We start from the raw sequence: 12784 nt of genomic DNA, 5'->3' as shown, positions 1-12784 counted from the left end.
GGAACCTGCAGACCCACGAGGAACAGGAGCTAAGTATAATTCACTTGCAGTAGATGAAGGAAATGAGCATTGGCAGATTGCGGAAGACATCCTACATAGGCTGGATTTGGGTAGGTTTTGGTAATTTAAACCATAACACTTGAATTTTTCCCATCTTTGGATTTAAAGCTCATGTCTTCTTGCTTTCTAGACTGTAAGTGTTGGGGAGAGCCAGGTTCTGCTCTAACACACAACATGTATTGCCCTTCTCCCCGCTCCTCTCTCTGCTCTCTTTTTCCTTCTAACCCTCCTGACCTGCTATTGGACTCTTATCAGGTTGTTCCCCAGTCCCATGAAACTTAACTGTCTTGAATGCAAATATCTTTTAAAAAAAGACTCACAAACATGCGCTTTCCATCATAAGAGCCAAGTTGCTTGTCAGGCGAAGATCCTAGCAAAGGAAAGTGAGTGATCAGGTATGGCCTATGCACAGTAACAGGTTTAGAGGGGGGGTGTTTAATTTTAATAAAGTGGTGGTGCAGAAGTAGGTGATTTTCATGAGGTACCTGGAAAGTTGCTCACAATGGGAAACCCAAAGATATGTGTGACAGCTTCAGTTTGTTCTGCTCCTGGGCCCTGTAAAGTAAAAGGGAAATACTTGTAATGCTTATTTCAACTTTGTTTTTTCCACTTCTGCTTTTACTTGCAATTGAAGGTTGGGGGAGAGAGGATTTCTTTTTGCCTGTGTGTTTCAGTAGTCCAAAGGTATGCCATTGCCTTAAATTCCTGAATTTTGCAGATCACAGATCTGAATAAAACCTGCCTCACCTGGGAGGTGCAGAAGGTCTTTGGAGCCTTATTGAGCAAGGCTGAGTCACACTGCCTGGTACCGTTTTGTTTGCCTTTGAGTCTAGGCCAGTGACATAAAGAAATTGTGGCAGCCTTGCTGTGTTTAAGCTATATATTGCTAGTGACCTACAGCTTGACCTAGTATTCAGTTTCACTGTTTCCCATGCATTTACTGTAATTATTTGATTTAAGAAAATATATCATATGTCTACTGCTTAGCCTTTTGGGAACTGGCATAGGAGGGATCAGCAGGAGCTGCTGTTCTTCAGTAGCCTCTGTACAATCCTCTGGCTTCAGTTGTTTGCTTAAAACTTGTTCCTCTTTGTGTTGTCATTCTTTCAGCCCTGGTGATTTTAGGGAACAATTATTTACCAAGGTGAATTTCCACAAAGCAGGAAGCAAAATGAGCTGAAAATTGGAAATGATTAGGGTTGCCAGGTGCAGACTTTAAGTTCTTTCTCCCTCTTCAGCAAAGAAAGCATTTCCCAAAGCTTGATTAAATCTCTTAAATCACAGTTTAGCCCAGCATAAGAAAAATAAGCTCAAATAGAAGATCTGAACCAAGTGACTAAGCCACGTCCCGTTGTGTTAGAATTGAATTGGTTATAGTGCACAATAATCTACTTTATTGTCATCCCGGCCTTAACTGTAGCATAAGATGATTACATTGAATGTGTATAATAATAAGGCTTACACTTTGTATATACTGCTTTAAATATTTTGGCAGACCATAGAAAGAACCTTTACGTGCAAGGCTTGATTAATCCTTTTCCTCTGTGTATAGAACAAGTAGCTGCCAGAGCTCAAGGGTAAAACCTATTAATAATGTCTCTGGCAGTCCCCGCCCTCCTTCGCAGTGTATTCTCTTCTGTTCACACCAAACTCCAGATTTATTATCATTTTGGTCTCTCTTTTGCTCTCCCAGTTTCTACATAGCCATTGGGGTATTCTAGCAAACTTGAATCTAGTATAAAAGTGTCTAGTATAAAATATTTGCATGAACTGTGTTTTTCCAGTGACAGGGAAAGAGAAGAGGGGCAGGGGTGTTGGGGAGCCCGGCCCCTGTGTTATTTCCTACAGCTGTTAGCACTCAGTATGGCAGAGAAGACCCTTAGAACCAAGTTTAGGGAAATGCGTTCCCCAGCAGCTGTGTCTGGCGTGCTCCCGGGGGATGCATGTGCATCCAGCAATGTGACCACGCACCCCTGGGGAGCACTCCTCGGACTCGGGGTGGGTGAGGAGTTACTGTTGTTCTCGTTTTCATGGGGGGAAGCTGAAGCCGGGCAAAGAAAAGCATTTTATATAAGGTCATGGGATGCAGTTGGCTGCGCAGCCATCAGCACCCTTGCTGTTCAGTGTCGAAGTCAAGAGGGATGTTAACGTTAAAGCACGGTGTTGGTGCCAAGATAATGACGCTTTCTACGGGAGGTCACGCTGGCTTATTGTAAACCATTACTGGCCTTGAACAAATACCAAGCCTGAGTTCTGACTGCTAACCTATACTCTTTATACTAGAGAAAATGATTTAATCTTTGGCTTTCAATGCGAGTTGGTTCTTTTACCAAAAAGTTTTCAGCATGTTTTTGTCAGAAGTAGGTTCATAGTTTGTATTATAGTCTCAAGGGTATATTAATAATATAACACAACAAAGAAAAATGGCACGTGGTGAAGGTTTTAAATGAAAAATATTTATTATTCGGAAGGCTTTCAAGCAACTTAGGTCACTAGATCAATAAAACATTTTCATTTGGAAAGTACTTCCCATTCCTGACGCGCCGTTACCAGAGCTGCCTCCGGGCACTGACGCTAAGTGTCGAACGGAGCCTGTCCTCCCTTGCCAGGTCCTCGAGGGACCGGAGTGAGTCTTGCCCTCCTGTCTTTGCAAATAAGGTTGTTACAAAACAGGAGGAAGGGCAACGGGGCGGGGGGGGGGGGTGCCTCTGAGCTGGGAAACAGAGGTCAGGGTCGCCCGGGGCCCACGGCACGTGTGGTAAGACACCCCGGAGCGGCCTACGCTGCCTTGAAATCTTGGGTGGCTGCTTTTCTGTGCCCCTTTCCTCGCTCTCGCGACCCCGAGGTATTCCTCGGAGCCAGAACTTGAACCAGTCGTTCCACCCGAGGGGCTGCGTCCTCTCGTTAAGCTCTGCTCCCTCTCCCGTGAAGCCCGGCGGCAGAGGGGTGCAGGAGGCCCCGCAGGCCGGGGCGGGGGGGTCCCGGCCTGCGCCGCTACAGCTGCTGCGGTTCAGCCCGGAGGTGGCAGCATTTCACTGGTGGGCAAAGGAGGGCTGGGATACAGTGGGGACATTCATTTGGCTAAGTGCTTTGGGATCTCTTTGGCCAAAAGCACTGTGTTAAAAAAAAAAAAAAAAAAAAATTAAGGTCATAAGGTGTCTGGGATTTTTGAAGAGCCAACGTAACAGTGGTCTTTTATTATTAGTGAGTTTACAGCCAAGTGCTGTCCCGTAAATGAGCAATGCGATTTAGGGATTTTTTTTATTTTTTCTTTCCCTTTAAAAGTAGGAATGCTCCAGACATTAAAGGTGGTCTGGCAGCTTTTGCTGTGAGACTTCTCTTCGTGTTGATCTGTGCACTGGCTTTGCATCAACACGAGAGCACCACCTCCATTGCAGACAGTGAGGGGTCAGCAGCATGTGTTTGAACTGGATGGCACGCTTCTTCACGCAAGAATACAGTACGTGGGGGATAGGAAGAATGCAGTAGACTGTTTGGCTACATGGACTATGTGAGCTACATGCAATTAATTAGAAAAGAAATGAGTGTGGAATGCATAGTTTGTGCTTAGCGTGCTGTTATTTATTTACTTATTTTGGAGGGATGGGGAGGAAGATGAACTAATACCCCATAAGCCCACGGTGGATGCAGGAGCTAGGTTAATAGCAGGTATGATTGGATTTTTATTGTGTCATTGCTTGGATTAGTGTTAGAGTACGGACAGCCTCAGGTCCTTGAGCTTATTTCAAGACCTTCGTATTTTCCGTCAACAGCTGCATGAAGTTAAAGGGAAAGAGGCCATGGGATTTCTCTTTCTCAGCTAGTTTATTTGTGAGGTGGTGAGGTTAATGTGGCAATATCCCATGCTTAGTAGAGAGGCTTTTTGGCTTTAAGCATTGTGTGTGCTCCCTTCAGATTTATGATTTTGACCCCAGCCTGGCATTATCACACTGTCAGTGGGAGTGCAGGGCTGATTTGAACCTCCAGCTCTTGGTGGTAATCTCTCTTAATTAGTTTACAGTTGAAACAATTGTCCCTCTTTTTGCCTTTAAACAAGGGAAGTTTGCTCTATCAGTGGTTGATTTCCCTGAGGGAGGAAATCCTGAGGGAGGTTATCAAGGAGAGAAAAGCTCTGGGCTCCACTTTCAAAGCAATGCCATGTACGAAGCATGCATCAATCCTGTTAGTACTGCTTATTATTTCACAATGGCGTGTCAGGAATTACGGGCACAGACCTTTCTAAGGAGTCTTGCAGACCTTTATGCACTCTCATCCCGAGTCAGGATTTTGTGGAATTATGTGCTAATAAAAGCTAATTTTACACATTAAATTGCATTCTTTGAAATTGCTCTTTTAATTGCTGTTCTTTCCCTGACTTCTCCACAGATCTCTCTGAGCTTCCTCATTGTCGACTTTCTGCCAGGGAGCCCTCCATGCTTCATCATTAGGGCTAAAATCTGCCATCACTTAACATAACACACAGAGCTTACAACTGGGAGCAGCCCCCTCCCTTGCATGGGAGCACAGACAATAATAGACACTATAGTGGCAGCGCCAATGGGAGTTTTACCATGTATTTTAATGACTTGTGCTTGATTACATTTGCTAGATTGAACCGAAGTTCATTTAGTAATTGGTATGATTCTTAGAGGGTTCACATTTGACATTCCTCGCTCATTAAAGAGCTCCAACAATGGCTGTTACAACTTTCATCTCAATGGTGACCCTCTCAGATATATATCCAGTCTTTTTCTTTTGATAAACCACCCAACCCGGCATTCATTAACACTTAACCATCTGCAGCCAGCCCCTCCTAGTACCTTCTCCCTTGCTTTGATGATATAATTAAAAGCCTTCTGTATTATCTCCCTCAGAGCGATAAGTCTAGGTGCGTCAGCTCTCAGCACATGCATTGTTTGTTATTTGATTCTCTCTGTATCAGCTGTTCCTTGCGACGGGGCTCATTTTTCATACGTTGTAAAGATTAGCTGATGGAGTGGGAGATCAGAGGCATGAGAAGGGAGTGTGGCTTTCAATATTAGCAACCAGATGCTCATTTGAAATGGTGATGGAGTTTGCTGTTATCTGTTAGATTATTTGGCTCCTTTGCTTTTACCTGAAGATAAACTGGTTTAAGCACTAGTCAATGAAAATTAGCATCATCTTTAGTGGCTTGTTATGATAGAGTGCTCTTATCAGTCTGGTTTAGTGGGGCTATTCTCTCCTTGAGTCTGGTTTACAGAAATCGCAGCTTTGTTTATGCATGTGCCCAAACTTGCCTGTTTGACCCTTGAAGCTGTGATTATAATATTAATCTATGGGACTATTCTGTTGCAAATCACTTAGGTGGTCTGTATTTCAGAGGATTTTTCATTGTGGGACCTCCCTCTTGTCCAGCATGATGTTTCATTATCGTTGGTATATTCTACACTGAAAGCTAACTCAGAGTGACATTTCAGTACATCTTGTTGTCTGGCTGTTTTCTTTGGGGGGGGGGGGGCGGTGATGGAGCTGCAGCTACAATAGCACTGTGCTACTGTCTGTCCGCTTGCACTGATTTTGTTACAAAGTTGCTTAGCTACAGAAAAACTTGGTACAGTACTTGCATGCAGATACAAACTTCAGCCTGCAAATCCTCAGTGTCCTGTGGTGTAGCTAAATAGTGTTATTCCAGTTTGCAGGTGGGGAAACTGTGTGAAAGCCGCACAGACACTGGCAACAGAACCAGCATTTATTGAGGAGTTCCTGTTTTACACTCTTCTGCTTGATGTCTAGCCGTTGCAGCCTTCCCCTGCATTGTGTTTAAGGGGGGTTGTGATAGATCTTGAATAGCGAGAGCAGAACTTGGCATTCCGGCACTAAAGAAGCTGTGTCCTGTTTGTCATCTTCAAGTTAAGAATTGGATTTTTTCCTCCCATTTTCCCCCTCCTTCCCATGTTGCATCCATTTCTATTTTTTTACATGTTTTTTGCCTTGTTCCATTGTTATGTTCATTTTTCCCAGCTTTTCTCCCTGCTCCATTTCTTTCCATTTGTCTCTTTCACCCATTTCAATAAACTATTATATTCATTATATAAATACAAGGGAGCCCTTTTTCTCAGAGAAGATACGAAAATTCTCCCTCTCATAAATACACAAAATGTGGAAACCATCCTCAGGATGCAGAGCAGGAGGGAGTCTGCTGACTTCCAACTGCAAGACCTCATTAAAATTAGTGGATTCCCTATCCTCTTTGCATAAGGAACATTGCTATTTGGGCTGACTTCCACAGCAACATCTGGGCCACTGATAACATCAGTACTGGAGCATTGCTAGGTGAGCTCATGTTTTGTTAATGAAGTAATCTACTGAAAGTGCATATATCATTTTTTAGTACCGCAGACTTTACTGCAAAGTGTCGTACTACTGTTATAGGAGCTTTCCTTTGCAAGTGGGACTTAAAGAATTTCATTATACTTAATAATATACTTAGCTTGAATTGAATGGCATGCTCGAGAAATGCCACCTAAATTACAAAATTTTAAGACTTAAATACTTCAGTAGTTCAATACATTAATTGAGAAATACACTGAAAGATTACTTACTAGAACACCTGATATTCTCCATAGCTTTTGTGTTACTAAATATTCGGTGTGCTAGTATTGGCTTACTACATATATATGTATACACACACATATATATGCATGCCCATGTTGAGTGATCCCTCTGCTGAGCTAACTAAATAATAAAAGTGATCATGATCACAAACATCTGACTTCAGAGTGTTCTGGAATAAGTGAACAAAAGTTGGATGGAATATACTGGTAAGATATGTTCATTCAAACTTCATTATGAAATCCAGGCATCAGAGAAGGAAAAATGAAAAGAGAGACAATTTCAGGTGTGGATTGAAATTTCTCTCCTAAATAGCCTCTGGACTGTGAGTGCAGTTACAGATCTCTTGAACTGTCCAGTGTGTTTTGTCTTTTTAAATTTGCAAGCTAAATATTTTTGTGGCTTTTCTGTTCTGAGAGCTAGTGGTGAGTGTTCAGACAGCCAGAACACTCTCAAATGAGGCTACAGGTGTGTGGAAGGGAAAGTAATATTGGCATAAAATATCTAGCTGCTTTGAGACAGGTTCCAGGAAGGGTTTCCACTATCTAAGAACAGAGAATGCATAAAGAGAGTAACAGAAGTAATCAATGAGTCTTTATGATTTAAAACTTTGTTCTTAAAATATTGAAGCTTTTGGAGATTTCTGAGTTTCTGAAATACTAACCTGCCACTGGTCTGAAAGTGAAGACTTCTCTGTTTGCCATTGTTTGGCTAATGATAAGTGGGAGTTTTACTGATCTTTTCCACCTTGCTGGGCTGGATAGGCAAACCCTTCGTAACTGAGCTGTGGCAGTCAGTTGTAATGTGTAGTGTAGGAAAGGTGAGCAGACCCCATCTCCTTCCCCTATTCCCCTCCAGGAAGTGTTGGAAAAAATACAGTAGTGTTGTTGTGTTTGCTAGGAGAACATGCACAGCCTTGCATATTAAGGCAGGCACTTAGCCAGAAGCTTTGAATTATTGTACCCTGACATTACCCACTGTAACTTTTAGCACTGTGGGCCCATTACTTTGGCTTCCTGCCCAGTAATGTGCAATTTCCACTTACATAAGAAGATGTAGCAGGAGTAATGACTCCTTGGAGAAGGTGTTTTCTTTCACAGCAAATCAGCCCAGGGCCAGCAGGTGTAAGTTTATAGATGCAGTCCAATAATGGCAGCCTGCACTGTTCTCCTCTGTTAATCCAGCAGTAGATGGAAAGGAACAGATCTGCCTTTGCACACTTTTCACTATTCATTAACTTAATTGCAAAATCAAGCTCTTGTAAATGGCCATGCAAAGCTCCATGATTTTCCTTTTTTTCTTTTCCAGACACCCCAGAATGCACATCAGAACAGGGCTGATGGATGCACATCTCTACTGTCTGAAGAAATACGTGGTAGACTTCCTTGTAGAAAACAGGTAAGAAACCAAGCAATACACAAGTAGTAGCAGGTATTTGCGTTGACATGTGGTTCATACCAGAGCTTTTAAAGGAAGATTTGTTTCATTAAATTGGCTAGCATAAAGTAGAAATGTAAAAGAAACCAATTTTCAAAATGCTTTAACCACACTAAAAGGAATGCCAAGCATTATGTCTGAGTTTCTTATTCAGACTTTTTTAAAAAAAGAAGTTTAAAAAAATCTAGTAACAGCATAAGTGAAAGCTAAAATTTTTGCCTCTTTTCTGCATCCCTTATTTTCCTAATGTATCTGTGCTTTTTGGCTGCTCATTTCACCAGGGCTCCCCCATTGTTAGGGCTGTGAATACATTTCTGACCTTTGATTTTGCCCACCACAGTCTGTTTTGGCCTTTGCAATCACCTTTTCTCTCCCCCTTCACATCCACCACCACTGCAGGTGGGCTATCTCTGTAGCATCCTATGTTTTTAGCTTGTGATGTTCCTCTGTCAAAACTCTGAGACCACCCACTGAGAGTAAGAAAAACATCCATTTATGGAAGTGAAGAAGGATCTTAGCTATAATATTTCATGAAACAGACCAAAAAAAACCCTGTTTATCTTTTAAAAAAACAAACAAATGAACAACCCTCCCCACAGTAAGTAGTTTTGGAATGATGTCCTGTTCCTAGACTTTTTGTGGCACTCTCATGACCATTACATATATTGAATGCTCACTGAGTTCTCAAGAGTTTTTCTCCCCTTTGGAGTAAGATGAAAGATAAAGAGGCTAAGTGTTGTGTCCATAGTGCTTTTCCTTAGCACATAAACTGACATGTGAAAAAACATTGAGGGGCAGAGGGATTTGTGGTAGTCTTGACCATATACAAATCTAGTGATGCAGTTAGATACATGATTGAAGAAGCTCTTCCACAATAAGGTTCTGTGAGTGAGTTAAAGTGGAAAATCTGTGTTAACCCCCAGGGCAATTTCTTGCCATGCATAAAAATAAAGCTTATCCAATGCTGTGACTGGCCCATGGGGGCATTGTACAAGTCATTTTAGTTCCCATTTGTGTATGGTAACATGTCTGAAAGGTGAGAAAGCTTCAGGAGCAGGAGATGATTTTAATCTGTAATAAGCCATTTATTCAGTGTATTTTAGAAAGTCGGTGACAGTTTAGACTTCTATTTCCTGTGGTAGCAAGAAGCAGTGTTTATGCCTTTCTTTTGTCATAACACAACATGTAGAACTCATTTCTTGAAATCCTAACCATCCAGTTTTGCTGGGATTAGACATTTCTGGAATATTAGATATTTCACACATTCGGTTCTTTTTCCCTGGTATTTCATGCTGTTTTGAATTTAGATTATTAGGTCTGTGGGACAAGGACAGTCTTTGTCAGACATGCCACAGTGCGTGACACAATGAGGCCTCTAAGCGTAAATAGTGGTAACTTCAGATTTCAAGGCTTTATGCTATTTCCATTGAAACTGCTAAGATCTTTGGCTTTGTCAGTAACAGGATTTTACCTTGTGTTACCCAAAGCCAGCAGAGTGAAATCGTGCTCTGAGCTCTTCCAGTTGCCCCCAGATCCCCCTAGAACAAGTCTACTGGCTTTTTGCAAGTATGACCAGTTGGGGTTTTTTTGTTTTCTAGAGAGAGGTCATTCTTTGTCTTCACTATTTTATGAAGATGTGCTTCTTTTCTGTGACACTTCCACAACAAATCATAATTACAGCAGCTAGACAGCATTTCTGTGACCTGATAGTAACATCTGGCTTACTAATGGCAGGTAGCTGCTTCATTCTCTTTACTACACACATGCTGCTTATTCAGTCAATTGAGAGAGAGAGTCAATTGAGAGAGTCAATTACGAGTAATGTGCTTAACTGGCAAATCTGAGGAATGGGACTTTTGCCATGAGGAATAACTTGGGCTTTCAGGCTTCTGGCATTGGTGAGCATTTGCAGCTTGTTTTTCTTCTCTGAGGAAGGGGAGGACAGTGCATACCCAAAGATCTTTCCATGTTTGGCAGCAATATGCCAGGACTTTTTAAAGACCCTGTGGAATATTTTTGCCTCAACAGTACTGACATCTACATAATTGTTTGTGTTTAAAAATTCTTTTTAATACTTTGGTTTTTAGTCTAGAGAGAACCTACAGTAAGATTTTGCCTCTCTGCAATTCAACAGCAGGACTGGAGAAGCTCAGATGCCTTGTTTAAGTTGTGCGTGCTTAAAACTAACAGCAGGGACTGAAGTGAACAGTGAAGCTCTTGTATGGTGCCAGGAAGTACTGACACAGTGTACTTCCTCAATATTACAATATTTACATTGTGTTAATATTTTAACAGCGGGGTTTGATGGCAGGCAGAACACCTTTTTTTCATTGTTTGTAGCTCAGTGAAGCATTTACATTTTTTTCAAATTTTATTTTGACATACAAGAGCAGAAAAGATGTTGCCCAGCAGTAAAAATTTCAGATCCTAGAACTGGCTATAGCTCACCCTTTTGCAGAGGAAAATTAGGATTACTTCCAGGTCAAAGAATTACATGAAAACTAATGTGGTTATGTATGTGGGATCTGTTGCTCCAAATGGGATAAAAGCCCAGTGTAGTCCCAGCTTAGCTGAAAAGATGTGGCAAGAACAAGCTCTCCCGAAGTGAATGTAGTTCGTATATAGCTGCACCTGTAAGGGTAACTTGCATTCCTCCACTTCAATTGGATTAATATATGTCATATGTAATCACTACCCACTAATATGAAAACAGGAAAAAAAAGAACATGAAATGGCTAAACCTTTGTTTTGTCCAAGTATATGAATCTTGATTCAGGAATTGGGACAACTTTGTTGTATGACACCTCTGGAAAAGGCTGAGTTTATTGTTCAGCTCCAAAATGGAGTCATGATACCAAGGTTTTGTTATCAACTCAGTGACTGCCTTGCTTTGTGGTACTGGATAGATCCCTTAATTTTTCTGTGCGCTTGTTTCCTCTTCTGGGTGCGATTGTTTGGAGAATAATTGTATTTGTTTGACAGCAGTGAGATTCTACTATGGAGGGTGTTAGCAGAGATCAAAATAGTGTTTGGTAGTCTGTAACTTAGTTCCTAGTCCTTTAATACATTTTTATGAGCTATTTTAAAAGGACTGAATAGTAGATTCTCCTGCCTGAAGTTTTATTGTACTATAGCAAACCAAACAAATTCTTGAGTTTTAAAAAGCAGAGATCACTAGTGCCTTTGAATGAAACTCAGAGGAAATGGTCTCTTTATAAGAACCCCCTCAAATATGGATGTCCAGACAAAAATAAAAAATAGCATGCCCCAATGTTGTTTAAACTTGGGGAATTTCTTTTTTGGGGAATCAAACTTCTTTCTCTTTCCTCTCATAGGAGGAAAAAATGCATTTTGGCAGTTGAAATCCCCATCTCCATCTATCTCCCATCCACTAGTTCAGCACTGGATCCCAGTGAAATTGAGTCTTCAAGGGTACAAGAGTCCTACCCTGTCCGAATCTACCAATGTCAAATGCTCATAGTTCCACAGTGGCTTGGGGGACAGCTGAAGAAATTCTTGCCCCTAGCAGTTTGTTATTCCCTGCAGCTGGAGTTTATTCCTTCCCTTCTCTCCACACTCCTGCATCACCAGGGCAGGTTGATTATCTCGGTGCTCCATAATTAGCTCCAGTGCAGTGGCAGCTTCTGCCCAGGGGTGCCAGTAGGAGCACTCAGAGCTCTGCCCTGGGATGGACATCTTCATCCCGGCATCCACACTGGATAGCCAGTGCTGACGACTTCTGCGTGTGTTCCCACTAGATTCACAACAGGTCACGGACCATACCCTGCTACCAGCCAGATCTCTCTGTCTGAACAGGGACTGTGACCTCAATGTGAACAAGCAGGAGCTTGTTCGAGCTGAATTTTCTGTTGATTATAAATGTCCCTGGGGGGGGGTGTGGTTCTGCAGAGACCTTTGGTTCTTCCCCAGGTGCCTTTCTGCATCAACAAAGTTAGAGTTGCTGAGGCTGGTCTTGGTTTGGCAGATGTACCGAGTCTGCTGAATTGTATCGCATCTTTGCACGGGAGGGAGGTCAGTTAAAAATCTGATCTCCCTGTATTTAGGCGAGAGCTTTTCTTTCCTAAACATGTCCTTTTTCAGAATAAAGCTAACCTGAGGATCTTATAAGTGCTGCACTTTGTGGCGTGGGGAATACAGGCAAGCCCAGGCCATGTGCATGGAGGGAACTGCTCTGCCATACAGGGCAGGGATAGTTGAAGGTGAACACCTGCACCGCACGATGAACTGCACAATATTGCTTTTCTTAAAACGATCTAGCCAGCAGGCTAGACAGAAGCAGAGGCTGTAGCTGGCTGGGGGCACGGCTCCACCCCACAGCTGGCGGGCCTCACACCCCGGGGGCCCTGGGGTGGCAGCCAGCACAGTAGCCAGTCCCTTTTTTGGCACTCTCCTGAGTGCTAGGTTGGAATCCTGCCTCGCTGCTGCATTCAGGGCAGATGGAAGAAGAGAGTCCTTATTCCCTTTCCTCTGTGAACTTCATCTGCAGTGGAAGGCAGGATCTAGGCCTGTGCTTTGTGAGCCTGGCGTGTTGCACAGTCATGCACTGGTATTTCTTTACCGTGTGCTGACAGTTTGCTTGCTAACAATCCTAGCAAAGCTGCTAGCAGAAGAAATGTGACCGAAGTGAAATTGCATTGGTAACTTGTGTTCTGTTTTTTCTGTTTCTAAAGCT

General features: G+C 42.5%; 1 protein-coding gene across 1 annotated transcript in view; it reads left to right on the top strand.

The window, feature by feature from the left end:
• Positions 1-12784, top strand: part of EIF2B3 (eukaryotic translation initiation factor 2B subunit gamma) — a 104423-nt gene that overhangs the window by 44079 nt on the left and 47560 nt on the right. The window contains exon 6 of the mRNA XM_075039306.1: positions 7963-8052. Within this exon, the coding sequence (XP_074895407.1) occupies positions 7963-8052 (90 nt within the window). The remainder of the gene's footprint in view (positions 1-7962; positions 8053-12784) is intronic.

The sequence above is a fragment of the Buteo buteo genome, chromosome 10 (genome assembly GCF_964188355.1).
Source record: "Buteo buteo chromosome 10, bButBut1.hap1.1, whole genome shotgun sequence".
In the NCBI taxonomy this organism is placed as follows: Eukaryota; Metazoa; Chordata; class Aves; order Accipitriformes; family Accipitridae; genus Buteo; species Buteo buteo.
This window is presented reverse-complemented; position numbering and strand designations above follow the sequence as displayed.